This window comes from Equus quagga, chromosome 6 (assembly GCF_021613505.1).
Source record: "Equus quagga isolate Etosha38 chromosome 6, UCLA_HA_Equagga_1.0, whole genome shotgun sequence".
Classification (NCBI taxonomy): Eukaryota; Metazoa; Chordata; class Mammalia; order Perissodactyla; family Equidae; genus Equus; species Equus quagga.
This window is the reverse complement of record NC_060272.1, coordinates 102279732-102307612: the sequence shown is the minus strand read 5'-3', so window position 1 is coordinate 102307612 and position 27881 is coordinate 102279732. Positions and strand designations below refer to the sequence as shown.

At 43.3% G+C, this 27881-nt stretch overlaps 1 protein-coding gene across 6 annotated transcripts in view; it reads left to right on the top strand.

Annotated features, from left to right (window-relative positions):
- The window catches only part of TJP2 (tight junction protein 2), a 111642-nt gene extending 84387 nt beyond the window's left edge, over window positions 1-27255 (top strand). For 4 of the 6 annotated variants that reach the window (XM_046663837.1, XM_046663836.1, XM_046663833.1 and 1 more), the window contains 18 exons: window positions 3173-3276; window positions 3907-4060; window positions 5338-5446; window positions 5551-5666; window positions 7476-7542; window positions 8385-8535; window positions 12410-12518; window positions 13673-13883; window positions 14594-14781; window positions 15242-15337; window positions 16329-16408; window positions 16824-17034; window positions 19525-19625; window positions 20832-21044; window positions 22254-22364; window positions 23467-23796; window positions 25141-25226; window positions 26270-27255. In XM_046663837.1, the coding sequence (XP_046519793.1) occupies window positions 3173-3276; window positions 3907-4060; window positions 5338-5446; window positions 5551-5666; window positions 7476-7542; window positions 8385-8535; window positions 12410-12518; window positions 13673-13883; window positions 14594-14781; window positions 15242-15337; window positions 16329-16408; window positions 16824-17034; window positions 19525-19625; window positions 20832-21044; window positions 22254-22364; window positions 23467-23796; window positions 25141-25226; window positions 26270-26435 (2603 nt within the window). In that variant the 3' untranslated portion in view covers window positions 26436-27255. The remainder of the gene's footprint in view (window positions 1-3172; window positions 3277-3906; window positions 4061-5337; window positions 5447-5550; window positions 5667-7475; window positions 7543-8384; window positions 8536-12409; window positions 12519-13672; window positions 13884-14593; window positions 14782-15241; window positions 15338-16328; window positions 16409-16823; window positions 17035-19524; window positions 19626-20831; window positions 21045-22253; window positions 22365-23466; window positions 23797-25140; window positions 25227-26269) is intronic. The other 2 variants (XM_046663834.1, XM_046663838.1) reach the window with 1 other exon arrangement.
- The last annotated feature ends 626 nt before the right edge of the window (window positions 27256-27881 follow it).

Sequence of the window (27881 nt, the reverse complement as noted above, 5' to 3'; positions counted from 1 at the left end):
GTCCAGTTCCAGAAGATGCAGGCCAATGTTGAGATTGCACTGTCTCTGAGGAATGTGCATCTCAGGAGGTTTAAGGATTCTGTAGAATCTGTATAACCGTTTATCATGACATATTAATTCATTAACCCCCAAGAGTTGCAGAGTAAAAACCCTCTGCTCCCAGATTAAAAGGCGGACTGTAGAGAAGTTTTGAGAAAGAAGATTTGAGAGATCCGATGCCCATTCTATAGGACTTGCCTCCCAGGTTGTTGAGTTACCCAAGACAATGCTTTCCAAACTTTTCTTCTTCCTCCCCTTCTTCCTTTTCCTCCCTCTCCTCCTGCCACAGAACGAACCACATCTTGCAAACAATCATGGATGCACTTACATATCAAAAACTTGAAAAATGTTGTGGAACGGTACTCACTCTGTGTAATGCAGTCTGAGAGGTTCTGTTACATTTAATTTAAAAATGCTGGCCGTAACTCACTAAATGGATTTCCAAACTAATGGGTTGTGACCTGTAATTTAAAAAGACATTTTCTGGTTCTGAGAGACTGTCCAAGTTATGCCTGGTGTAAGTAATACTGTCCTGGAAAAAAGGGGCTTACGTCCCTTTGCTGAGACAGCATGTTATTCTTCCCGGGCTATTTTTCTTCCTCAAACTTGGAATTTGTTTAAAAAAAAAAAAAAGGTCACGCCAGCCCTGATGGCCTAGTAGTTGAAGTTCAGTGCTCTCACCACTTCGGGGGCCCGGGTTCGTTTCCCCGTCTTGGAACCCCACCACCTGTCAGTCACTTGTCATGCTGTGGCGGCATCCCACGTACAAGAACTAGAAGGACTTCCAACTAGGATATACAACCATGCACTGGGGCTTTGGGGAGGGGAAAGGAAAGAAGAGGAAGATCGGCAACAGATGTTAGCTCAGGGCGAATCTTTCCCTGCAAAAAGAGAGTTCCACTTTTTAAAAGAGTTTTGTCACCTTTTGCTGAGATTACACAATAACTTAGCTGTCTCTGGCTAGAGTTGCATAAGAATTAATCTTTAAAGAAATATGGCAGTAGGTAAGACCTCCATTTGATAAGAAAAATATGATCCATTCGTATGACCAGCTATTGCGTTTCATGGGCACCAAATAGCCTTGCTGGTAAATCTTATAGAAGCTGGTCAGCTGATTTTTTTCCCCCCTTCATTTAAGAGATACCCATGCACACCACAGTAAATCTATTTGCAGCCGTACCAGTAAGAGTGCAGTTTTTGGGGCTGGCCCCGTGGCCGAGTGGTTAAGTTAACGTGCTCCGCTGCAGGCGGCCCAGTGTTTCGTTGGTTCAAATCCTAGTGCGAACATGGCACTGCTCGTCAAGCTATGCTGAGGCGGCGTCCCGCATGCCACAACTAGAAGGACCCACAACGAAGAATATACAACTATGTACCAAAGGGCTTTGGGGAGAAAAAGGAAAAAATAAAATCTTTAAAAAAAAAAAGAAATACCTTAGACTCCCCTCTTTACACCCTGCCCCCCAATATTAAAAAAAAAAAAAAAAAGAGTGCAGTTTTTAACAGGAGAGAGGAATTGTTGACATATGAGAAAGAAGTCATCACTCAAACGTGTTTCAGCCTTCGGTCCTGGGCTGTGAGGCTGTTTAACCAGTAGGGAATTGTCGTCCGTGAGAGAAGATGCTGTCTTACCCATCTTTCTTGTCAGCTTCCTAAAGGGGAGGGGGTGGACCTCAGCACTTTTAATCATTGTGGTAAGATCTCATGTTAACTTACTGTGTCATTTAAATCATCTTTAAATCCACTTTATAAATTTTCTTTTCTTTCTTTCTTTCTTTTGGTGAGTAAGATTGGCCCTGGGTTGACATCTGTTGCCAATCTTCCTCTTTTTTTTTTCTTGTCCCCAAAGCCCCAGTACATGGTTGTGTATCCCAGTTGCAAGTCATTCTAATTGTTCTATGTGGGATGTCTCCACAGCATGGCTTGATGGATGTTGTGTAGGCCCAGGATCTGAACCGGTGAACCCCAGGTCACCAAAGTGGGTTGTGCGAACTTAACCACTTGGCCATGGGGCCGGCCTCCATAACTTTTCTAAATGGTAGAAAGTTACTTTGTTTTGTAGTTATAAGAGTTTCAGTGCAGAATAACAATATAATAAAATTTGAATGTGGCTCTTTTAAAATCTGCTAGGTTGTGTTAGCTTCCTAAAATAACCAAAATTCATCCTTAAAATACATGGTTTACTAGTTTTAATAAGTAAAATCAGGATAGTTTGAATAGTATTTAAAATACCTTAAAATATGCATACTTGGTAAATACAGTGTTTTTTCTTCTGAGAGCATTTGAAAGTCCCTAAGCCCCAGAAGCCATGCTGGTTTTGGTTAAAAACTTTATTTATTGCTTTGCCTGGCTTTTTTACCCCTTTTCTTCGCACACTGACTTTTCTTGAGTTCCAAATGCCACACAATCTGAATTGTTGCAGACGGAGAGTATACTGTTTGCAGTGCCTGCCTGTAGGCGGCTACATTGTCAGCAGAACATGTCTATTAAGATGGGCTGAGTTCTTTTTTTTCTTCCCAACATTTTATTTTGAAAAATGTTAATTCTATAACAAATACTCATATAGCTTTCACCTAGTTTTACCATTTGTTAACATTTTGCTACATTTGTTTTCTTTCTCCTTCCATTTTCTCCTTTCTCCTTTCCCTCTCTCTCCCCTCCCCCCATGAATTTTTGGAACCACTTTAAAGTAAGTTGCAGGCAACGTAATTCTTTACCCCTAAATATTTCAGCAGATATTTCCCAAGGATAAGAACATTCTCCGACAGAACCGTAATGCCATTGCTACACTTAAGATAAATAACATTAATACCCCTTTTAATAGATTTTAGTACAGTTCATTTTAAAGTTGCTTTAACATAAGGTAACCCACCTGCCACCTCTGCCCCACATTGGATCAAGGATCTAGTGAAGCTTCATGCATTGTGTTCTTTTTGTCTTTTCATCTCAAATAGTCCCTCTGCCTCTTTTGTTTTTTTATGACACTTTTTTGACAAATCCAAACCGGTTGTCTTACAGAATATCCCATGTGCAAAATTAATGTTTTCATAAATATTTTTAAGTAGTGCTAAAAAACCAGACTAAGTTTTCTGAACAAGTTGATGAAACGTGTGTGTATTTATGTGTTTTCTCTTAGAGTATGGTCTCCGGCTTGGGAGTCAGATCTTCATAAAGGAAATGACCAGAACGGGTCTGGCAAGTAAAGATGGCAACCTGCACGAAGGGGACATAATTCTCAAGGTGGGTCACGAGGGTAGGGGACAATGGGACTCATGCTTGGCTTCATAGTCTACAGTTCCACATTCGAGAGCCAACACAGTGAAATGTTGTTGGGACCGGAGTCAGCAGTGAGGCAAAGGCTGGGGAGAGCAGCAGAGTGACATAATCTTATTAGAAAAACCAGACCTGGAGATTTGTAATAGTTTAATGTCAGTCCAAAAAAACCCTCAATGAATACTTTCTTCTTCCCTGTTTATTTAAAGGTTAAACTCTTATTCTCTAAACTGAGGAAAGATGAGAGCAAGAGTTGGTGGTATAGGAGTACTGAATATTTAATAGTTTTTGTAAACCTGTCTGGTCAGGAAACACGTTCCAGCAGTAAACCAAACCATTGTCTTGAGCTTGGAAGTTAAATAAATTAGCAGAGTAACTTAAGGACACTACAGCTCTCTCACGCCTGTGTTTGGATCCAGGCCGGCAAGGTTATATTTAATTTAAAGGATAATTTCTTTTTATTCAGTCAGTCATCCGGAAGTCCATGTTTATTTTGAATATCTGAGCAAAGCCTTTTTTGAAGGGGAAAACACAAATTTTCTATTTCGCTGTGAATAGTCGTATTGCATGTAACATTACTGTTCTTCATAAACACAGATAAATGGAACTGTAACTGAGAACATGTCTTTAACGGATGCTCGAAAACTGATAGAAAAGTCAAGAGGAAAACTCCAGCTGGTGGTGTTGAGAGACAGCAAGCAGACGCTCATCAACATCCCGTCCTTGAATGACAGCGACTCAGAAATAGAAGGTAAAGGAGGCCGTGAGCTTAGCTGGCCGCAAGGAAGGCTGCGCTTTCGCAGTCTCATCTCTAGTTAGCATAGCCATCCAGCTACAAGTTATATTTCCGACAAAAACCTCTCATTTAAACTTGAATTCCAAAAGATAAGTGTTTGTTGTTATTTTCTTATTAAAGTGTCTGCTGAAATTAGGTTTCCAGTATGGAATTCTGGTGCCCTTGTGAACTGCCGGTGCACTCTGATTTAGGCCACTGAAAACAAAACTTCTCAGTGAAAGATGTATGTACGAGCATTTCGAAGAACTAACCACATACATTTGTAAATTGCTCATTCTTGCACTTTCTCGTGTGGTTTTTTTTAAAGGGGCTTTTAATATTTCCAACAAAGAGAAGACAATGTGGAGGATAGCTAAGACAGGTAGACGCTAGAATGAAGAGTTAGAATGGCTGCATATTGTGGTATTCATTGATTAGCAACCGGTGTCACCTCTTTAATGAAGCTATGTTCATTTCTCCAACGTGAATTATATGTCGGATAACATTTTAACCATGTAAAAATTACCAATAAAAATAAGTAATCATGATATTTCTTGCTTAACCATCTAATATTGCCTTTGTTCAGGAAAGTTTAGAAAATATTAAGTTGGCAAGTTTGAAAACAGACTCCGTTGATTTTTAAAAGAATTACTTTATAAAACCTTAAAACTTAGTTTAATTTCCATTATATCAAAAGTCTAACCAATTGGTGACTGCCATGAGTGCAGTGCGGGAAAACAAGTGGAGTGTGAGAAATGTTCCCGGCTTGCTGGGAGCTTAGGGTTTATGTCCTTGCTGTTCAAAGCGTGGTTCTCAGGCCCCCCAGCAGCAGCATCCCGGAGCCTGATAAAATTGCAGCGTCTTAGGCCCCACTGCAGGACAGCCTTATTCTAACCAGATCCCAGGTGATTTTTATGCACATTAAAGTTTGAGAAGCACTGGCCTGTGTGGGTAAAAATGAGTATAAACATATATGATCCAATAATTGAACTTTGACTCTTCAGAAGCAGCTTTGATGGAAAGTATAATGAAAGAGGCACACAAAATTCTGAATTTGGCTTCCTCTTTATTAATTAATGCCTTTCCCTTCAAACTCTCAGATTGTTTTTCCAAGTGAAGACTATTAGACTAATAGCACACTTACTGCCTGCCTCTCTTCCATTTCCCACGCTTCCTTACCCAGAGAAGAGTATAATTTCTGGTACAGGTCTTAAATATTTTATTGAACAGTCTTTGCTTATTTTTGAAACTAGATATCTCAGAAATAGAGTCAAACCGATCGTTTTCGCCAGAGGAGAGACAGCAGCAGTATTCCGATTATGATTATCATTCCTCAAACGAAAAGCTGAAGGAAAGGCCAAGGTGAGATGATGTGTATTTCCCCTTGCACCTGCCACTGTGAGCGCACACACACAGTGTTTGCAGATCTCTTATGTTGCGAGGCATTAACATGGTATGTGCTTAAGTTCAAGAGAGGACATGCAGAACAGATGGTCCAGGATGGGCGCCACTCCCACTCCCTTTAAATCCTCCGGGGATGTTGAGACCAGCAAGGAGCCCAGACACCAAGAGGAACCCCCAGGTGAGGCTCATTTTCCACAATTGTGTTCAGAAGTATGTGCTTAGAAATTCCAGGGGGTGGCTAGAAGGAGAGAGAGAAATTATTTTAAAAAATCATTCTCATATGGAAGAGGCATTCCAGTCTCTTTCTCTTTTAATCTTGAAAAAGTATGAAGAATAGCTCTTTCTATATGCCAGTAGATTGGTCACATTTTGTTATATTTGATTAGTCTTGATCCTTTTATCTCTCATCCCTGATTCCAACCTGAACTGTTTCTGCTCACAACACTTCTGGCACCAGTTGTGTGGGTTTTTTCCTCTACCCAACTGTCAATTCTTGAATTCTCCAGTTGCCAACTGGATGTCCTACAATTCGGTTCAGTTCTGACACTGACAAGCTGGAGTTAGCACAGACCCCCACAGGTTAAGGACTTGGTCCCCCAGGATGCCTCCACGTCAGACGTCAATCGAAATTCCCAGGTTACCACCTGTACTTCTGACCGAACGGCTCTAAACTAGGGGTTCCCACAACGCCCTCCTCAAGTTTGATAAATTTGCTAGAATGGCTGACAAAACTCAGGAAAGCGCTTTACTTTGTTGCCGGTTTTTGTTTTTTTGTTTTTTGGTTTTTTTTTGAGGAAGATTAGCCCTGAGCTAACTACTTCCAGTCCTCCTCTTTTTGCTGAGGAAGCCTGGCCCTGAGCTAACATCCGTGCCCATCTTCCTCTAATTTATATGTGGGACACCTACCACAGCATGGCGTGCCAAGCGGTGCCATGTCTGCACCCAGGACCCGAACCGGCGAACCCCAGGGCCGCTGAGAAGCGGAACATGCACACTTAACCACTGTGCAACAGGGCCGGCCCCTTGTTGCCATTTTTTTTAAAATAAAGGATCCAACTCAGGAACAGCCAAATGGCAGAGATGCCTAGGGGAAGGTGTGGGGCGAGGGACACAGAGCTTCCACGCCCTCTCCAGGCACACCACCCTCCCGTATCTCAGTGTGTTCACCAACCCTCAAGCGCTCCACACACTATCATTTATGGGTTTTTATGGAGGCTTTGTCCTGTGCGTGATAGATTATTTACTCCATCTCCAACCCCTCTCCCCTCCCAGAGGATGGGGCGGTGGGCTGAAAGTTCGAAGCTTCTGATCATGGCTTGCTCTTTCCCCGTCCTGAAGCTGAGAGTCATCTCTTTACAACCAAAGACACTCCTTTCATCCAGGAAATTCCAAGGGATGAAGGGTTCTGTGTTAGGAACTGGGGTCAAAGAGCACATATTAGAGCAAAAGATGCTCCTGGCACCCCTGTCACTCTGGAAGTTACAGGGATTTTAGGAGCTCTGTATCGGAAACTGGGGACAGAGACCAAATATATATTTCTAAGTACATGTCACTTTTTATCATATTTGATTAGTTGAGTTTCTTTTGTCTCCTGTCTCTGATCTCAACCCCATCGCCTAACCCCACCTCCACCACCCTACAGTTGTCATCATGATTTTACACACATAAATATTTATCCATGGAAAATATAGCATCGTACATGGTTTATAAGTTATGAAAAATGCTCTCTTCTTGTACATGGAATTAGGCACCTTGCATTTTGGAGGTTCATTTTTCTTCTCACTTACTTTGGGAAACCATTGGTTCCTGTTAATGCCTCAAAATTAAACTTTATTTCAAAGACTTATTTCATTTGTTTGATTTGATGACATATATGTAGCGTAAGGTACACACTGGAAATTTCTGTGGATTTTGTGATCCTTCTGTTTTGATACGAACAAACTCCCATTAGTTCAGGTTGACATCGATAGATGTTTTTAATCCACAGCTCCTCAACCAAAACCAGCCCCAAGAACTTTTTCCCGTCCTAGTCCTGAAGATGAAGCAATATACGGGTATGTATTTTAGTCTCTCTCTTTTTTCTTTCCTCTTCCACACAGCTCTGTCTTCATAACTGAAATTGAGAAGAATGGTGTTTTTAAACTACAGATGGTGATTCTGCATATAATCAGCCACCTTTAACCAACCCCTACTGCCAGTGTTTATGAGGAAGAGAAATCATTTATAGGAAAAGTAAAATGTCGAGTGGGTGAACTTTGTGATGTTAACTTTATCTGCTGTCTGCTTATCTGGCTGCTTCTCCAGAATGTGATTCAGAATATTTGAGTTTTCCAGATCAGCAGCTCCCAGATAGGAGGAATATTGCTGAACTGCGGTGTCTCAGTCGGGGCTGCATGACAGGAGGATCCCAGCATGTGGAGGGCAGGGAGACATGGCACGGTGACATGCACTTGATAATGACAGGCCCTGGGTCATCGGTGGTCAGGAGCAGCAGCTCCTGGAGTAGGATTTGCTTCCCTAGACCCAGGCTGTGTCTCCATTTGACAAGAGCTCTATGGTGGCGGCAGGATTTCCTTTGGAAGAATCCTGAGCCAGCAGGCAGATGGCCGCAATTTAGCCCCAACTCTGCTCTTTGTTGCTTTCTCGTCTTGAATGAGCTTACGTAAGCATTCTGTATTTCTGCTGCTTCTTCACTGGTAAGGTGGGCCTACTGATGATCGTCTCACAGTCCCAAGGAAGATAAGATTGTAGACTAGATGAGAAAAATGAGAGAGACCTTTTTAAACTATGAATCACTCTACAGATAGAAGAAATCCGATCTCAACTGCTGATGTTGGTTCCCCTTTACAAAAAACCCACCTCCCTTCTTTCCTTTCTGAAACTGAACCCATTACAGCCCCAATACCAAAATGGTGAGGTTCAAGAAGGGAGACAGTGTGGGCCTCCGGCTGGCCGGTGGCAACGACGTTGGGATATTTGTGGCCGGCATTCAAGAGGGTACCTCGGCGGAGCAAGAAGGCCTTCAAGAAGGAGACCAGATTCTGAAGGTAATGAAAACCCAGCATGTTTTCTAGAAGTTACTGGGAAAGAGTGGGGTTTTCTGGAGAGGCAAGTGGTCCACCTTGGGAAAATTGACTGGCTGTGGTTTTGTTGATGCTGAGCGTTAAAGTCTCTGTTTTCCTTGAATGGGTCCTGTCTCCTCAATCCCGGGACCCAAAACTCCTCCCTGTGTCTCTGGGATTTTATAGTATCGCAAGACCCTTGCAAAGACTTTTATTAGTTTGGCAAAAAACAATTGTGACTCTAAGTAAAGGCCTAGGAGGAAGGTCTTTCAAAAGGTCTTGCTAATGTTTGGTTTTAGTTGACTCCCCTGCCTGGTTGTCACTCTTAAGGCCGTGTGCTGTAATTGAACAAAGGTGGGTGTTGTCATCAGATCGTCCCGTTTGAATCCATTCCCAGCGTCTCATTAGTTCTGTGCCCCTGGCTCAACCTCTGAAACTCGGGTTTCTGTATCTGTTCATTGAGGATAAGGGTCCTTCCTTGTGGGGACCCTGGGGAGATTAGAATAGATAAGACTCACAAGGCACCTGGCAGAGTTTCTGGCACAGAGTAGGAAGGTCAGTGTCCATTCTTTTTCATCATTGGGAAACAGTAAGTCGCTGCCACTCAATATGTTATTTACATCTAGAATTGTCCAGGAAGGGGAATTCCCGGTTAATCAAATATTGATACTTTTAAAGTAACTATAGGTTTGTATCCACCTGTTGGTTTTAAAGAGTTAAAAAACGATAACCCACTCAGCTTTGACTGAGTTTTATTTTTGACTGTATATTTATTTATTTTTGACTGTATATTTATTTTATAAAATAAATATAATTGTTTTCCATTGACTTTAAAATAAACTTCAGGAATGTCAAGCACCTTTGTGGCTAAAAAGAAGAATATGAGGGAACTGTTTTCACCAGAATTTCTGCTTCTGAAAACTTGCAGTTCTTATATCTGAGGTTTTTATCATCAACTTTAGTGGAAAATCCATGTGTAATCAACTAGGGGTCTGGAAAGACCATCTAGGTGCAAAGGAGAAGAGAGAAGAAGTTGCAGAGTTCCTGAGGGACCAAGCAGCAGAGCCCCAAACAGGCGCTCCTCGTCCTTCCTGGCTCCTGACCCCCTGCGGTAGCCCAGCTTTCTTTTCTGGAGCAGATGAAGGGCAAACCTTGATCAAGAGCTTTGCTGAAGCTTTCCAGTGACATTCTAGACCCTCTTTGGCTCCGGTCAGCATCCTAGAAGACTAAACGTACCTGGGTGAACTTCGTGGTACCACACGATCCTAGGAAACACCACTTGCCAAGTGTTAGGGATGAGAGTCCCGTCTGGGTGCCAGCTCATACCAGTTTACTCCTAGGCTGATGCCAAAGAAGAAAAAGCCTGTTTCCTAACTAGTGTGGGGCCATAGGATGTCAGCTAGCAATTTGGAATCCTTTGCTCCTGGAGGTTCAAGGATAAAATATTTTTGTACCACAGGGAAAAAAAGATTTTCTGGATTTCCGTGAAAAAAATAGTGAATTCACCTAGGGGCTTGACGGATCTCTGTGTAAGTCGTTAAAGATGGGAGAGTCACTTCCACAGACAAGAGTCATGGTACGCACATTTATACTTAGGAGTTTTGTTTTTTGTTGTCACGCTGGTGACAAGGAAGACACTGTGGGAACCGGCTTCTTTTGCAATAATCCCACATGGAGGTCAGGCAATAGATGGTTCTCCTTCTCCGGCGTCAGTTATCTTCTGTTGACTCCAGAAGGAGCCCTCAGTTCTACAAATGGGTGAAAACGATTGAGTTCGCCTACCAGGGCGGAGAAGCTGCTACACGATTGTAAGCTGTAGCTGACACAGAATCATCTTCAGGCTCACAGTAGAAGTAGCTAGATCCTGCAGACCACTAAATAGGTAACGAAAGAGGATATTTATTGGAGAGGACTGTACAACTTAACCTTCAAGTATCAAAGTGCTACCCTGGCCTTTTTCACTTTAATTTGTTTCGCTGCCCCTTTTCATGGCCAAATTGAATGTACATGGAGAACTAGGTGCATAGACTAGACACATTTTTCTCTTGTGGATTTTTTTTGGGGGTGAGATTAGTCCTGAGCTAACATCTGCTGCCAACCTTCTTTTTGCTGAGGAAGATTGGCCCTGAGCCCATCTTCCTCTATTTTATATGTTGGATGCCTGCCACAGCATGGCTTGATAAGCAGTACATAGGTCTGTGCCTGGGATCTGAACCAGCGAACCCCAGGCCACTGAGGCAGAGTGCACAAACTTAACCGCTACACCACCAGGCAGGCCCCTGTTGCAGATTTTTTTAAGTGCACAACTCTTCCTTTGGTCAAGGTGACAGGCTTACATGTGAATGAAAGCATGTGTGCTCTGCTGTGGCAGAATATGTGCCTTATCAATAACAGAAATGTATGTGCTTTTGTGCTTGGCTTGACTATCTCTTTATTGTTTATGGTATTGGTTGTCATTTCTCTTTCGGAAACTTCTGTGAAATGGAAAAAAGAAAAAAGCTCCTAAGTTTGGTTATTAACTATGTGGATTCTAAAAATGTAGCTTCCATGTGTACTTTAATTTTGACAATTATGGCTTTGGGCTTGATGGAGGGTCAGTCTCAGGTGGCCATAGAGATGGAGAGAGGGACCTCCAAGGTCTTCCCCCAGCCCTAGGGCCCTGTCTTATTTAAGTAAACAAATAGAAGCATGAACAGCATATGAAAGCATATCTGTGGCCATATATAGACACAGGTGTAGTATACCGATGGCACAAGAAAGGATTCGATTCCAAAGGCAGTGATCCCTATTAGGGAATGGAGAGATGGGGGTGACAGTTATCGTGAACAGAAGTATGTTTCAAAGGAAAAGTGAATGTGATTGCTTTAGCAAATCGCTTTATTTTAAAAGCACCAAGTAAGTTTTAGTCTAATGCCTATTTTCACTTAGTCATAAACTCTAACCTTAATTAAATTAGGCTCAGTTAATCATCTTTTTCCAGTAATAAAGCATTATTCTTCGATTAAAAGGATTCTGCAGTCCTCAATGATTGAAGAAAATCTTCTTTTCACTTCTGTAATTCATTATTAAAATATCAGGTACTTTAAAATAATTTTTGCATTTTACTAATTCTGTTTTAAAGGTACAGAACTGAGATTTCAAAATGTCTTTTTCTTTGTGTCACATTTCAGTTTTACTTGCTTTCTAACTCATCTTCCAAAAGCTATTTAGAGTGTCCGCTACTTAATCAATGAGGAATAAATGTTGTGGGCTCCTTGCCAGAAATAAGTGTGTGCCAGAAGCTTAAATATATAAGCCTGTATATTAGGCTAATGGTCTTCAATTTCATAAACATATTAAACACCTAAATTTAGTTGATACAAGCTAGAGGAGAAAGGCAGACTTGGTCAGAATTCTTATTGTCACGCTTTTATTTGAATCAGTTTAAAAACAGTGTTAATACCTTAAGCTGGACCAGCATGCTTGTTTGCCATAGACCCCACCACTACCTATTGCATTATAGCTCTCTGTTCCATGATTGCATGTTATCCCCTTGGCTACCTCTATGGGAGACTCAAAGAAGAGAGGGAAACAGACACAGCCACAAGAAACTCTAATGGGATCCCGTGGCACATCCTTGATGGACTGGCATATCCCTAAGGGGTGGTTGGTGGTGTGAGGAGCAGGAGCGGGCGGTGATGCTCGCACAGCCCAGGCCCACAGCAGGCTGCTGCGAGGGTTCGAGCGGGCACACTGAGGACTGCCTTACATCTGAGCTCTGCTCTGGGCGGGTCCTGATGAAAACAGACAGACAAAAAGTGCAGGTGGCACCTTTTTATAAACTCCTTTTTTTTTTTTTCCTGTTTGCCCTTCCTGTCAGGTGAACACGCAGGATTTCAGAGGGCTGGTTCGGGAGGATGCTGTTCTCTACCTGTTAGAAATCCCCAAAGGTGAAGTGGTGACGATTTTAGCTCAGAGCCGAGCCGATGGTGAGCACGTTTGGTCATTAGTTTAATTGGGAGGGGAGGGGAGGAGATGAGAGAGGTATCTTGGCTCCAGAATAGGCTAATCTGGATATTGAAAAATTGGTGGTTCTTCACCCTTCATCTCTGGGTCACAGGTGTGTGGAGAAAATTCGGGTACTATTTAACTTTCTATAGAAATGTTTTCTATGCATCCACTGAAATAATTTCACTAGTCGTGTCAGTTTGGAATAACGCTGCTTCTCTGAGCAGTGATCTGTCCTGAAGCACTGCCTGGGGTTCTTAATGAGTTCTCCATGCGACAGATGCAAGGGCCACACCTGCCATCGGCCCCCACGCTAACCCTTACCATCTGACACGTGGCTTCCCCTTTCCAGGCCTCATTCCCATCCGTAAAAAGGGAGCTGATTGTATCTTCCCTGTCTGCTTCCAAGGGTTGATTGGCAGCTGTTTTAGTTAAGATTCTCCAGAGAAACAGAACCAACAGGATGTTACACAGGGGAAGGGCGGGCAGAAAGAGGACGAGAGATTGAGTTTTATTATAAGGAATTGGCTCACGGTTATGGAGGCTGGCAAGTCCCAAGATTTGCCACGTGAGTCAGCAAGCTGGAGACCTAGGAGAGAGAAGGGTTTAGTTCCAGTCCAAGTCCAAAGGCCTCAGACCCAGGAGAGCCAGTGCTGGGGGTGTCTGAGGGCCAGCGGGCTCAAGACCCGGGAAGAGTCAGTGTTTCCATTTGAGTCTGAAGGCAGGAAAAAAGCTAATGTCCCAGTTCAAAGGCAGGAGGAGTTAGCTTTCTCTCACTTGGGGAAGAGTTCACCTTTTTGTTCTATTCAGGCCTTCAGGTGTTTGGATGAGGCCCACCCACATGAGGGAGAGCCATCTGCTTTACTCACTCTGCTGAGTTAAATGTTAACTTAAACAAAAGCACCCTTGCAGACACACCCAGGATAATGTTTGGTCAAATATCTGGGCAACTCATGCACTTAGGTATTTGTCCTTCTTCCTTCTTGATCTGTGGTTCCCTGGGGCCTGTCCACTGGGTTCACTGAATGAAGAGAGGGGAAAGAGGGTGATCAGAGATGGCAGAAGCTCGTACCTCTTCAAGAAAAGACCTCTGGCCAGGCTGAATGCGACATACGACGGTGCTTTTGTCTTTCAGTGTATAGAGACATACTGGCTTGTGGCAGAGGGGACTCGTTTTTTATAAGAAGCCACTTTGAATGCGAGAAGGAGACTCCGCAGAGCCTGGCCTTCACCCGGGGCGAGGTCTTCCGAGTGGTTGATACGCTGTACGATGGCAAGCTGGGCCACTGGCTGGCCGTGCGGATCGGAAATGAGTTGGAGAAAGGCTTAATCCCCAACAAAAGCAGGTATCTGGGACCACACACTCCCACATGCCCCTCTTAAACCTTCCCCCCACAGATAAACCGCAATACTTCCCCTCCGCCCCCTGTCGGAAAGAAAGCCCCACGTGACTTCGTTATTTGTCCTCATGTCCTCTCCCACCATCTACGTGTTGTTCATGAGGCGGGGCCGGGAACTGGGGAATAGCCACCAGCTGGTTTGCTGTATTAGCATCACGTGGTTGGTTGGTGCACTTGGCTGGCGTTGAACGACATCCTGAGGAGCATCTGCTGCCTTGCACAGCATATGAGCAGGTGCCACCGGCCGTAGCACACCAGCACAGCTCTTAGAAACAGGCCGCCCTTGTCGAGTGCCCGGCCCTCATTGTCGACCCCAGTGAACGCTGGGTAGCTGACAGTGGGGAGAGTAGGAAAGGTAATTGTACTTGAGCCGGTGTTTCAGGTGTGTGTACCATATACCAGCCTCCCAGAACGAGCCATGTGTAGCGTGTTTATTACTGAGCGACTTCGAGTGGATTTTACGTGCACGCATCTTTTCTTTCCCTCCACTGGGCAGAGAAGGTCCCCATGTTTCCCACCCTGTGAAACTTTTTCTTCATCAAGCCTCATTGTCTTTAATCCAGCTTCATGTCAATGTTACTGGATTTGGTTAATGACACGCACATTTGCACATCTTCTGGCTTTAGGGGTTTACTTCCTGTGGTTTCTTCTCTCAGAGCTGAACAAATGGCCAGCGTTCAGAATGCCCAGAGAGACAACGCTGGGGACAGGGCAGATTTCTGGAGAATGCGCGGCCAGAGATCTGGCGCGAAGAAAAACCTAAGGAAGAGTCGGGAAGACCTGACGGCTGCTGTGTCTGTTAGTACCAAGTTCCCGGCGTATGAGAGGGTTTTGCTGCGAGAAGGTGAGGAGGCCAAGTGGGGCCAGGAAATTATCCGGCCGGGGTCTGAGCCTGTTTCTCTTCATTTTCAGACTGTAAGGGTCAAGTTCAAGCTTATCTATATCACTTAGGCCAAAGCCAGGTTATAGATTAGAAATCATATTTAAACAAGAGTTACAAGAAAGTGAGCTGTGCAGACTCCTGTTGGAGACCTATTTCCTCAACCTCATTTATTCTTTTTAATACCACCATCCAAACGTCTATTACCCGAAGCGAAGTTTATGTTTAATGATGGCGAGGGGAGTAAGGGCATGTTCTTCAGGAAAGAGCTGGGCTGAACTGGGCGTGGGGAATGCAGTTTCTTTCATTCAGTCATCTTATCGATAGCCCGTGAAATACTTGTGTTCTTGTCTCAACATCTGGGACGTTGTATATACCCATTTACATAATACGTGTTTTCATGGCTTTTCTCATTTCGTTTCAGCTGGTTTCAAGAGACCCGTGGTCTTGTTTGGCCCCATAGCAGATATCGCGCTGGAAAAGCTGGCGAATGAGTTACCTGAACTGTTCCAAACTGCTAGTAAGTCTGTCAGGGATATTTTTTTCCTCCCCCAATTTTTATTTTAAAAAATATCTAACATTTAGCAGGAAAATTGAAAAAATAATGAACACCCACATACCCTTCACCTGGAGTCACCATCACTGGGTGTTACCATTTTGCCGTTGTACACCCCTCCCCGCCCCGTAGACACACATAGTTATACACTTTTTTAAATTTCTGGTGAACTGTTTGAAAAGTTAAGGTGCACATGTTGTAACACTATTTACCCTGTGAATCTCCTAAGAACAAAGATATTCTCCTCCTGCACAACCACACTGCCATTATCACAGCCAAGAAATTTGACACTGCTGCAATAGTATTATTTACTATATAGTCTGTTTTTCAAATTTCCTCAATTGTCCCAAGTATGTCCTTCACAGCTTTTCTTTTAATTCAGAATGCAGTCAAGGGTCATGCAGTATCTTTGATTTTTTTGTGGGTTTTTTTGAGTGAGGAAGATTGGCCCTGAGTTAATTTCCGTTGCCAATTTTCCTCTTTTTACTTGAGGAGGATTGTCCCAGAGCTAACACAGCTTCCTCTATTTTTTTGTACATGGGATGCTGCCACAGCATGGCTTGGTGAGTGGTGTGTAGGTTCACGTCCAGGATCCAAACCTGCAAACCCCAGGCCACTAAAGCAGACCACATGAACTTAACCACTACACCACCGGGCCACCCCTGCAGTACATTTGATTTTTATGTCTCTCTAGTCCCCTCCTTTTTTCTAAATTATTTTGTGGCATTGAAATTTTGAAAAGTCCAAGCCAGTTGTCTCATGGGTTGTTCCCTGTTGTACTGGCCTGTTTCCTTCTGATTGGGTTTCAGTTGAACGGTGGTGTGGGTCCTTTCCATTGCCTCTCCATAGGAGGCACATAATGTCCAGTGTCCCATCACTCCTAATGGTAGGCTGGAGAATTTGGTTGTCACTAATTTCTAAAAAATTTTTTAGCCAATTTTTTTTGCTTTTACAGAAACGGAACCAAAAGATGCAGGATCCGAGAAATCCAGCGGGGTGGTGCGGTTAAATACCGTGAGGCAAATTATTGAACAGGTGAGCAAATTCATCTGAAGCCCATGTTATCAGAAAGAATTGGGTCGTGATTTGCCACAGTCTATTTTAGAACAGAATCTGCATTTTCATAATCATTAAATGTTAATGATAAAAGATGACTATAAATGCAGACCGTGTCATTGTGTGGAAACCAGTCAATGTTCTATGGCAGTGATGTGTTGGTTTTTTTTCCAGAGTTCCCAGCATTATACCAAATAACCTGTTAATTCATTTTCTCAGAAGTTCTAACAGATTGGTAATATTAAAGTGGACATAATATAGAGGCAAACATTTTCTGCTTTTTTGATTTAAACTGACAAGTTTTATCTGATGCAGCCTTTATTATTAAGGCAAACTCATCGATGCTATACAACTTTATATACTCGTTTACGTGACTTTTCCCCATTTCTAACAGGATAAGCACGCACTGCTGGACGTGACTCCTAGAGCTGTGGACCTGTTGAATTATACTCAGTGGTTCCCGATTGTCATCTTTTTCAACCCAGACTCTAGACAGGGGGTCAAAACCATGAGACAGAGGTTGAATCCAACGTCCAACAAAAGTTCCCGAAAGTTATATGATCAAGCCAACAAGCTTAAGAAAACTTGTGCACATCTTTTCACAGGTAAGTGAAATGTAAAATGTAGCCTCTTTGCTCAAAAATGAGAAATAGAGAATTGAAGAATGAAAGAAATAAGAAAACCATCTGAATAGAGAATAGTAATCTGAAATCCTATTGATGATTTCTTGAAAAGTAGCTAATCCTAAAAAATGAGTACATGAGACTCATGGCTTTTGTATATTTAGTTTTCAATGTTTGAAAATGATCATAAAGATCCATGACATGTAATAATTGGTCATTTTGATGAGGTTCAAATTTTTGTGGGGGCCTGCAAGGCTAGCGCATGACCTAGCACCCACATGTCTATGGATTGCATCATTGTTCTCTACTTACCATCCATGCATACTGAATTACAAAGTGGTGGGGACTTGGTTTAATTATTAAAAAACCTAATGAGTAAAAGCTAACATGTTGTAAACTAAAGGTACGTGATTCCCAGTAAAGGAAAGGCAGCATCGTAGTTGCGTACCCGCCTGTCAAAAAGAGGTCACGTGGGGCCAGCCCAGTGGTGTAGTGGTTAAGTTCGAGTGCTTCGCTTTGGCGGCCTGGGGTTTGTCAGTTCAGATCCTGGCCTCAGACCTACACAACACTCATTAAGCCATGCTGAGGTGGCGTCCCATGTAGAAGAGGGAGAAGGAGCTACAACTAGGATATACAACTATGTACTGGGGCCATGAGGAGAAAAAAAAGAGGGAGATTGGCAACAGATGCTAGCTCAGGGCTAATCTTCCTCAACAACAAAAACAAGCATACCTTAAAAAAGATCTACTCCTTAAAAAAAAAGATGATCAAGTGCATGAGTTAGATGTTGCCAACATAGTTGGATATTACCTTTATACGGGGCTTAGGAAATTAGCTACTGTGAAGCTCCCCGCCCCCCTGCCCCACATGTTTGACTCAATGTGAATTCAATAAGAGGTTTTATGACTTTTTTTATTTTTTCAGGGGGCATGAACATATTTTCAACATTTCATAAATAGCCCTTTTAACGTTAGGTTTTCCTCATGATAAATACAGACTGTACTCATCTCAGACAAGTCCAACATAAAGCTCAAAAGGCAGCTTAATGTTCTGTGTACATTTAGTACAAATCACTCATTTTGTGTGTGGGGTGCACAGTCCCACTTCTGTAGTTCCCGAGAGCACAGTAATCTCTGCAAAGTACCATGATAAGGATACAACTCCAAGGAGTCGAGGGTAACTTCCTTTGAGTTGTCCCATGTATCAGTTCATTCTAGTGTTATAAATAATTAATAACTGAGGAAACTGTAAGACCATTCAGGATTTTCCAAGGTCACTGTTAGAACTTTCTAAATGAAAGAAGGCTATGTGTTACTAGGGAGAAAAGTTGAAGCATAATTGCTTAGAAAATTTGCTTCCTGGTTCTTCTTGGCCATCTATGGAGAGGAGTAAGCAGACTTAGGATCGATGGAGCAGGGTGCCAGCGACTTCTAACCAACAAGCTCCAGCTTCTTTCAAGTGGTACACGTAATGTGATACACCAAATAAAAAGCCATGCCAATATAGTTTTTAAAAATCCTAATTTACCTGCAGTTTGACAATTTTAGGCCCAATTTTGCTTGTCTGGCTTATCCTCATTAAGTCCATAAATACATATTGCTGAAGAATGATTGCATATCTTCACTTGGTTGGCATTTTATGTTGGTGCTGTAAATTCATGTTTTTAGAAGGCCATGGGCTCTTAAAGCAGACCTCCAAGTTTGCATCCAGGCTTCTCCACTGGCTTGGTATGAGGCCTTGGGCTACTTTCACTTTTGTGCCTCAGTTTCTCATCTGTAAAATGGGAATGATAGCAATACCCACCTTGCAAGGTTTGTTTAAGCATGGAATGAACTAATCCATGTAAGGTATTTGGAAAAGTGCTTTGTCAATCCATAGTAAGGGCTATTATGTAAGATATAGTTTGTTCTGAACAGAAAACATATATTCCACAAATACACACCTGTACAGTTCAGTTAATCTGTGTCTGTATTCTAAAATGTTTAAGCCTATCAAAACGATATACATTTAAATGTTACCTTTAGTATTTTATTGGAGATAATAGTCCATCGGTTGTATATTTTTCTTATTATATACATGTCTATGTAGTGATCTTTAAAATATGATACTTTTATATTTATTTTAGATGTGTTGTTTGCTCCTGAAAACACATTCTTTAAAAACGTTTTTTAAAGGTAACCTTTCTGATAAATAGACATTCTGAAAAGGAGCTAATCCATTTTTAGCTTTATAACATTTGTCTGTAATGTAAACTCCGACAGCTAGATGGGAAATAGTTTTAATTACATTCAGCTAAAAGGGTTTAGAGTTCAAATATGTGCACACTTTCTCTTGAGTTTGCCAAAGTTCCCCCCCCACCCCCAAAGTTTTAATTTAAATATGACAGAAATTCTTGTAAATTATGTCAAATAGCATTTGTACTAAACATTGCTCTGGAAATTGACATAGACCTTTGTGTTTACGTTTCTGTAGCTACAATCAACCTAAATTCAGCCAACGATGGCTGGTTTGGCAGCTTGAAGGACACAATTCAGCAGCAGCAGGGAGAAGCCGTGTGGGTCTCCGAAGGAAAGGTATGTGGCGTGATACTCTGCTCCGAGGTGAGAGTCGTGTCCTCAGTGTTTTCTCAAGAGGGTAGTGAATGTAGGGAACCCGTGCCCATTTCAAGTGATGCCCACATGTGCGTTCATCAAGTTTGAGATTTTATAAATTCTCTGGAAAAGTAATACCACGAAGCGCCTTTTAACAGAAGAGCAGAATGTGACGTATGCAACCCTACATTCACTTCCCTTTCACTGTTAACGTAGTAACTAGTGTTGTATTCCAAGCACACTAATCAGAGCTTACAAGATCCTGTGCTGAGCTCCACCGCTTACTAAAGACGCGGGAACTCAGAGTGGAGGGGAGAGGTGAGGTTGAGGGGCGTGGAGAACATGGTAAAAATTAATAGGAGGAGGAAAAGCTAATGGAGTTGGAATCATCTGCTTAGAAAGAATGTTGGCAGAGCATGTGTCCTGGATTTGAGTAGGTGATCAGAGGGCTTAGAAGCTCTTGGAGGCTCCCCCAGCTGGCCAGCTTCTCGTCGGTGGAGGTGGTTTCCGCACAGCTCTGCTGCAGGGAGGAAGCAGAGAGGTCATAGAAGTCCTCTGGTTCTGGGCGCCTTCGGTGCTAGTGCAGGCCAGCTGAACTGAGGCAGTTTGTGCGACGTTAGAGGTACGATTTTGTTGCGGAAGGGACTCAGTTACCAGTTAGGTTGTTGAGTCGTAGTCTTGCCCTTTGGGAACTGTGTGTTAGCGAAGGTGTCTAGCATCTCCTGAGCGCTTGCAGCCTGCTGAGGCTCTGTGCTGGCCCATGCTGAGAGCAAGTTGAGTAAGGCGGAGCTGCTGCCCTCAGGATTGAGGAGCTGTGGATGAGTGGAGAGGTGTGCAGCACGGGGCAGCGTGCATTTATTACTAGGAGACAAGCACCAGCAGAAGAAGCTGGAAAGGAACCAGATTCTGGAGGAAAAGCCCAATAATCTGAGGAAGTGTGGCTCAGTAGCGGTGTGTGGATGGATGGTAGCAAGTATAGGCAGGGTGGAGGGTTCCTTATTTGAATCCCTGCACAAAAATTACCATAGTAATTTAAAGTGAAGTGATTTCAGCAAAATAAAGGTGATTTCCCTTTCTAGAACATCTCAACGTTTCAGTCACTTGGCTCTGCCCTTGGGAATTTTCTTGAGTCCCCATTCCCAGGAGCCATGTCAGACCCCACTGACCCTCCGAAACAAATTCCTCTAGATGGAAGGGATGGATGATGACCCCGAAGACCGCATGTCCTACTTAACCGCCATGGGCGCGGACTATCTGAGTTGCGACAGCCGCCTCATCAGTGACTTTGAAGACACCGACGGCGAAGGAGGCGCCTACACTGACAATGAGCTGGATGAGCCAGCTGAGGAGCCGCTGGTGTCTTCCATCACCCGCTCCTCGGAGCCGGTGCAGCACGAGGAGGTGAGGCGAGGCAGGCCACAGGCTGCAAGGCCACGGGCAGGAAAAGGCGGTTCTGGTGTTGCACTTGAATTCTTCCAGACAGCTGTTCACTCAGGGCGCCGTGGAAGGTATTCCTAAGGGCTAGAACAGATGACTTCTAGGGCATCTCTCATTCCCAGTCAAAGCCTGTCTGATTGTGGCTGTGCTCCATGGGAAAGCGGGGCAGGGACTAAGCGCTGGGAGAGGTTGAGTGGTCAGTGCTCATCACACCGATGCCCTCGGGCAGGATGGAGAACCTGACCGGCCTTACCTGCTGGCTGTCCAAATTACACATGGAACAGTATTTTTAAACACAATATTGTTGTATTTACTTGTAACCTTTGATTAGGTCTCTCTCTGTACTCTTAGGTATCCTCGCTTTTTCTTCTCCAGCCTACCTTTAACCTTTCTAATCTTGCCAAAGCTCCTGAGTGTTTCCCCATCAGTTTCCTTGTCTCGTGTTTCAATTTTTAAATTGAGTTCATGATCAAATAGACATCTGATCACATGTACTACACCTCCACTGGCCAGTGAACAGACAGCTTCTGTGATCCTGGAAATCACCTGGACAGGCACTCAGTTAGGACCCGAGTAGTTGTTGGTTGCAGCTCTGAGAACAGTGGGATGATGATCTTTGTAGACGAGATTATCCGTGTATTTGAATAATTATTCCTGTGGATTTCCCTTTAGCAAGTTAGCTCCTTCCAGTGAATGATTGTATTCTTTCTGAAATAGAAGCAGCAAAAAATAAGTTGAAAGGAGCATAAAACCTACCATGACAAAAAAATTAATATATACTGCTGGACAAGTTGTAAAGAATAACTTAACTCCTGAATGTCTACAGGTATAGAGGAGCTAATGCTTACAAATGTTAAGCTGTAAGTGACAAAAGGGATTTTAGACTTTAGGAGGACTTTTTTTGTCCTTTAAAGGAAGAGACTACTGCCATCAAAGCAGTTACTTTCAAAAAAATGTGTCCTAAGCATTTGCCAACGGGAATATGCCTGGGATCTGCCCTTTCAGTAAAGAAGCGCTGAGTCAATCTCAACTTAATGCAAGGTACCAACTGTTATACAGGTTACGAACCTCAACTTCTGAACTTAGGCAAGTTCACAGAACTCCAGCAAAGCAGGCGAGTGCTCTCTCTCTGCTGGGATGTTTTTGTTGCGAATGAACCTTTGTGTCTTGTAGAGCATAAGGAAACCCAGCCCAGAGCCGCGAGCTCACTTGAGGAGGGCGGCTAGCAGAGATCAACTTAGGGACAATAGCCCGCCCCCGGCCTTCAAGCCAGAGCCGCCCAAGGTACGTGGCTGGGAAGCCCAGGACGGGAAGGAAGAGGAAGCGGACGCCCTATGTTCTCTCTTAGAGCCTGTCACTCAAAGTGAACCCCCAAATTAGGGACGGGCGAAAAGATAGGAGGGAAAGGCAATTTTAGAAGAGCATCCAATTTTCGAACCATTAGCGTTTATTTTGTTTTGTTTATTTATTTATGTAGAAAGAATAAAAGTTTGGCAATTACTGCATGCCCAGAATCACCAATCTCAGAATCTGTTTCTCTCTTTCTGTCCAATTAAAGTTTTCTGGCCACAATTTGATTTAAATGTACCAGAAAATATTTCCTGGTGATTTGCTCAAGAAAACAATCACTACCATTGTTTACAGTGCCTCTCATTATGAGGCCTGCTTAATTTACTTTTTAAATAAATGATTGTTCAGAACAGAATCAATATAAGGACACATGGGCATATATAATATGATTCCTTACTCCCTCTGAATCAAAGCTGTGACCACAGGCTTTTCCTTATAACCCAATGCAATTTCTCTTTTTAACTAAATACTTTAGATGAGAAGAAAGTAGTAATTGATTGTGTGAGCTGTCAGAAGTAATTGGTGACCTCATAAAAGGTATCAGTGAAAATTTACAGCAGGCCTAGGATCGAAGGATGAAGGAAAAGTGGCCATTAGCAGGATAGGCTGCCTTCCCCGCTCCGCACCCCAGACTCATGCATGGCCGGACATGGGCGTCACCTCGGGCCAAGGTGTGCACCTCGGTGAGGTGTGAACTCAGGAGCTCAGGTCCGACCCTAAAGCCTGACTTGTTCGGAGGTCTTTTCCAACATTGTAATCTTCTCTAGTACCGATGAAGTCTAACCGACCTCGAGTACTGGCAGGCCTCCCAGCACTTCCCCACACCCTCCCGGGTTCCTAGAGCTCTTAATACCCTTCTGTAGGAAGTGAGGTGGGACTCAGGATGCCCGACCAGTGGCTCTTGGATTACTTGTCGGAATGGTATTTGTTGACCACCTTTGGAAACTGATCAGGAAATGGAGTGTATTAAATCACTAATATAGATTTGAAAATAAACCGAAAGCCCAAAGTAAAAATGCGTCATTGCTGTCTGCAGGCCAAAACCCAAAACAGGGAAGAATTCTTTGACTTCTCCAGATCCTACGAATACAACTCAAACCCCTCAGCCGTGACTGGTAACGAAGTTCCCGGGGCATCTCCCAAGGGTGGTCCTCCTCCGGTTGCTGCGAAACCTGCCCTCGGCCGGTCTATCCTGAAGCCCACCACTCCGGTCCCTCCGCCCGAGAGTGAGGAGGTGGGAGAGGCCGGGGAGGGGCAAGACAGCGCGCCCAAGTCCGTCCTGGGCAAAGTGAAAATATTTGAGAAGATGGATCACAAGGCAAGGTTACAGAGAATGCAAGAGCTCCAGGAAGCACAGAATGCAAGGGTAATTGTTTTGAAACCACTAGATTATGTTAGTGTGTCAACAATAAGAATTTTAAACAAGTTTCATTTCAGTATAGTGATTCGCAGTCCTTTTTCCAATGCCACAGACATGAAAGGGATGTTCACATGCACAGGACCAAAGGTACATCTGTGTGTGTGTCATGTCCAGGTCGTCAACTCTCAGTACATCTCAGTGCCAATGAGATAGGTGAATAAGATTCTGCTCTTCATACTTCAGAACTTTATATCAGGTTCTGGAATGGGGAAGTGTGATAAGAGAATCAGTGCCTCTCAGAAGTTATTTTTCATTAAAACATTTGTTGGGGCTGGCCCCGTGGCCGAGTGCTTATTAAGTTCACAGGCTCCACTTTGGGGGCCAGGGTTCGCTGGTTCAGTTCCTGGGCGCAGACATGGCACTGCTCATCAAGTCATGCTGAGGCAGCAACCCACAGAGAAGAACCATAATAATTTACAACTAGGATACACAGGTATGTACTGGGGCTTTGGGAGCAAAACACAAAACAAAGCATTTTTATATTTGTTTGGGACTTTGAGTTTATTTTGCTCCCAAGTTTGCCACAGAAATCAAGCAAACCTTGGGTGCTAAAGTTGAAAGGCCCATAGATTGTACTTTTTGATACTGTTTGAATTTTTGTACCATGTGCACATATAACCTTTCAAAAGTCAAAGAAGAATTTAAAAGGTCCATGGAGCATATTCTGCCCAATAGATATGAGTGTTTTCTTTATTCAGGTCTGTCACATTTGTGTGTGTGTGTGTGTGTGTGTGTGGTAAAATATAGGTAACATAAACTTTACTATTTTAACCCTTTTTTAAGTGTTCAGTGGCATTAAGTACATTCACATTCTTGTGCAACCAGCTCCACCATCCACCTCCAGAACTTGGTCATCCTCCCCCACTGAAACTCGGTATCTCTTAAACAGTTGTCCCCATTACTCATCTCCCAGCCCCTGGCAACCCCCATTCCACTTTCTGTCTCTATGAATTTGACTGCTTAGGAACTGCATATAAATGGAATCGTGCAGTTTGTCCTTTTGTGACTGGCTTTTTTCACTTAGCATAACATCCTCAGGGTTCATCCATGTTGTAGCATGTGGCAGAATTTCATTGCTTTTAAAGATTTTTTTCTATTTGACATGTACCACTAGGCATCGCACACAACCATGGAAACTAGAGAGCTGTGTCTACGATTCCTCTTCTTCTTGAAGTGGACTGGAAAAGAAATAGGATGTGGGGAAAGAGTGGGACCAGCAGAAGGCCAGCGAGCCGACTGTCCAATGATGCATTCTTTCCCTCTTGTTCTTTTTTCCCTTCATCACCGCAGATTGAAATTGCTCAGAAGCATCCTGATATCTATGCAGTTCCCATCAAGACACACAAACCAGACCCTGGCCCGCCCCAGTACACAAGGTAAGGGCTGCTCAGCAGAAAGCAGTCTGAAAAGGGGCCTGCCTAGGAATTGGACTCCTAAGAAAGCATTTTCTTCACCTACATTTCAGAGCCACAAGAAGATTTTTTTTCCTGGTCAACTGTTTACCTTACTTATTTAGTCAATTTTAGTTGTAAAGATTATAGAGTCAAAAATTCACGGTAATGTTGCTTGTGTGCTAAAAACTCGGAGGAAGCATCATCAGTGTTTCAAGTCAGTCCCCTTTGACACCTTGGAGAGCAGTTCTATTAAATTGTAGTAGGATAGCACATGAGCTGAATTCCTGGGATCTGGACCTGTTTGTCGCTGATGTCTGTCTCTTAGCCAAGCTCCTTAATCCCTTTGCGTCACCTCGCAAGGTCAGGCCACTTGGGTCGAACTGTGGCCTGAGGGGAAGGTGACAATCATTGACTGGTATAAGCAAGATGCTTTATATTTAAAGTGCTCCGTAAGCACCAGGAATTATCACAGCATCTTCCTGTTGAGGTTTACACTGGATCGTTTCCTGCTTCTGAGAATAGAAAAAAATAAATCGCATTTTCTTGCAGCCACTCTGACTGGAAGCTAGAGTCTAGTTTTACAGCATTAGAAAACTCAAGGCAAATTTCTTCTTTACCAGACAGTTGCACAGCCGACCAGGTCTCCCCTGGCAACAAAGGGGGTTTGGTATAATTGACAGAAACTGGCAGAGAGCTCACTCTACTGGGTGGGTGAGGCTGTACTGGGGGCCTTAGGGATGAGGAGGGCCCCCCAACCCCCCCAGTCCAGCTGGGGAATTCCTAGGTCAGGGAGCATGGCTGGCTTCCTCACTCACTTCCTCCCTCCTTAACCTACTACCCTCATCCCTGCGTGAACCTGGAGCGGGGCCGAGTGCCCCTGGTTTGTCAGCATGGAGGGTGGCTCAGTAAGCCATCTGTCTTGGGCAGTTGCCTACTGTGCGCATCACCACACCCCCACGGGCAGCTGGAGCAGTTGGAGGCCCTTGGTGAGCTTTGGGATGCATTTAACCCTCTCACTTTGTTAGTTCCAGAACCCCCGAGCCACAGAAAGTTCCTTCCAGACTCTATCAGGATCCCAGAGGAAGTTATGAAAGTGACGCCGAGGAGGAAGAATACCGCCAGCAGCTGTCAGAACAGTCAAAGCGCGGGTACTACGGCCAGCCTTCCCGATACCGGGACACGGAATTATAGATGCCCGGGAGCGGACTCCTGTGCCCCGCTGCTGCCGCCTCAGAGAACACTCCCACTGAGCCGTGGGATCGTGCTTTCCGGTTCAAATGCACTGTGGAGATGCAGAGGGACCTGAGCCCCCATTCCTTCACGGGGAGCCCAGGGGACAGCCAGCCCACGTCAAGAACTGAAGGCTCTGTTTGGGGGACTGGGTCTGGGGAGTTGATGGCTTTTTACTCAGAATTAAGAGAAACACTACAGTCTGATACTGTTACCTGCTTCAGTGGACCAAAATCTGTATTAATTCTGTTTGCCTATTTTTAACATGTATATTAAGACGTGATAACTATTTTTCCTTATTAATAGCTGCCTTCAAGGACTGTTTCAGTGTGAGACAGAAGGTGAAAAAAGGAATAAGAATACTGTCAGACTCAAATTCAAAGAAGTATTTTATTACAACTCTAAGTGCCTTTTGATGAGAAGTGTATTAAATTTTCTTCTTTGAAGCTTTATGCAAAGCCATAATGAACTAAAACATTTTGACTAAATTTTTATACCAGTTTAATAGCTATGGTTTTCTGTGCACTGTGTCATCTTTTCAAAGCATTGCTTTTGTAATATTTTCCACAAATTCTGACTATATACATAATAGCTAAACTTGGTAGTTTGGCTACCAGTGCTAAATATTAGCTTGAAGACCAAGAAGTTGGTATAGAAATTTTTTGTTTAAAACCCTGTGCCCCACAAAAGCAGAGACTCAAGAAAAACACATTTTATTTCCAGAAGTGTGTGTATTGACTTCAGTTTTATAATTTAATAAAGAGGAGGACATTGCAATCAATAATTTGCCCTGTGGTGGATTTCTACACTACTTGCTATTTTTAAAGGCAACTTTTATTTCAATTACTGATCATGAAAGTGAGAATGGGCTCATTGCTGAATATTGGAAAATGGAGACATATATGAAAAAGAAATTAAAAATTACCCATAATCCCACACCTCAGATAATTTTGGTACACTTCCTCCAATATGTATTTATGGAGGTCTGTGTGTTATGCTTGGGGATATACTGTGTCTGCACTTCTGTTTTTTACTTTTTCTAATTAACATTCTATCATGAGTATTTCTCTCAGGTAGTTAAAACTCGTGCACACATCATTGCTAACAACTGCAGAATAATTTATCCCATGACTGCTTGATAAGCAGACAGTTCTGTTACTGTTGGCTATTTGGGTTTCCAGTTTTTTGTCTATTTTACATGAAATGTACCTCTTCGTATATAATCCATTTTTGTATATCAATGATCTGTATTTCAATCCTTTTCTGCAGGTAGATTCTCAGAGGTGAAATTACTGCGTACAAGCATAGGAACATTTTTTTTCCCCCCGAGGAAGATTAGCCCTGAGCTAACTACTGCCAGTCCTCCTCTTTTTGCTGAGGAAGCCTGGCCCTGAGCTAACATCGTGC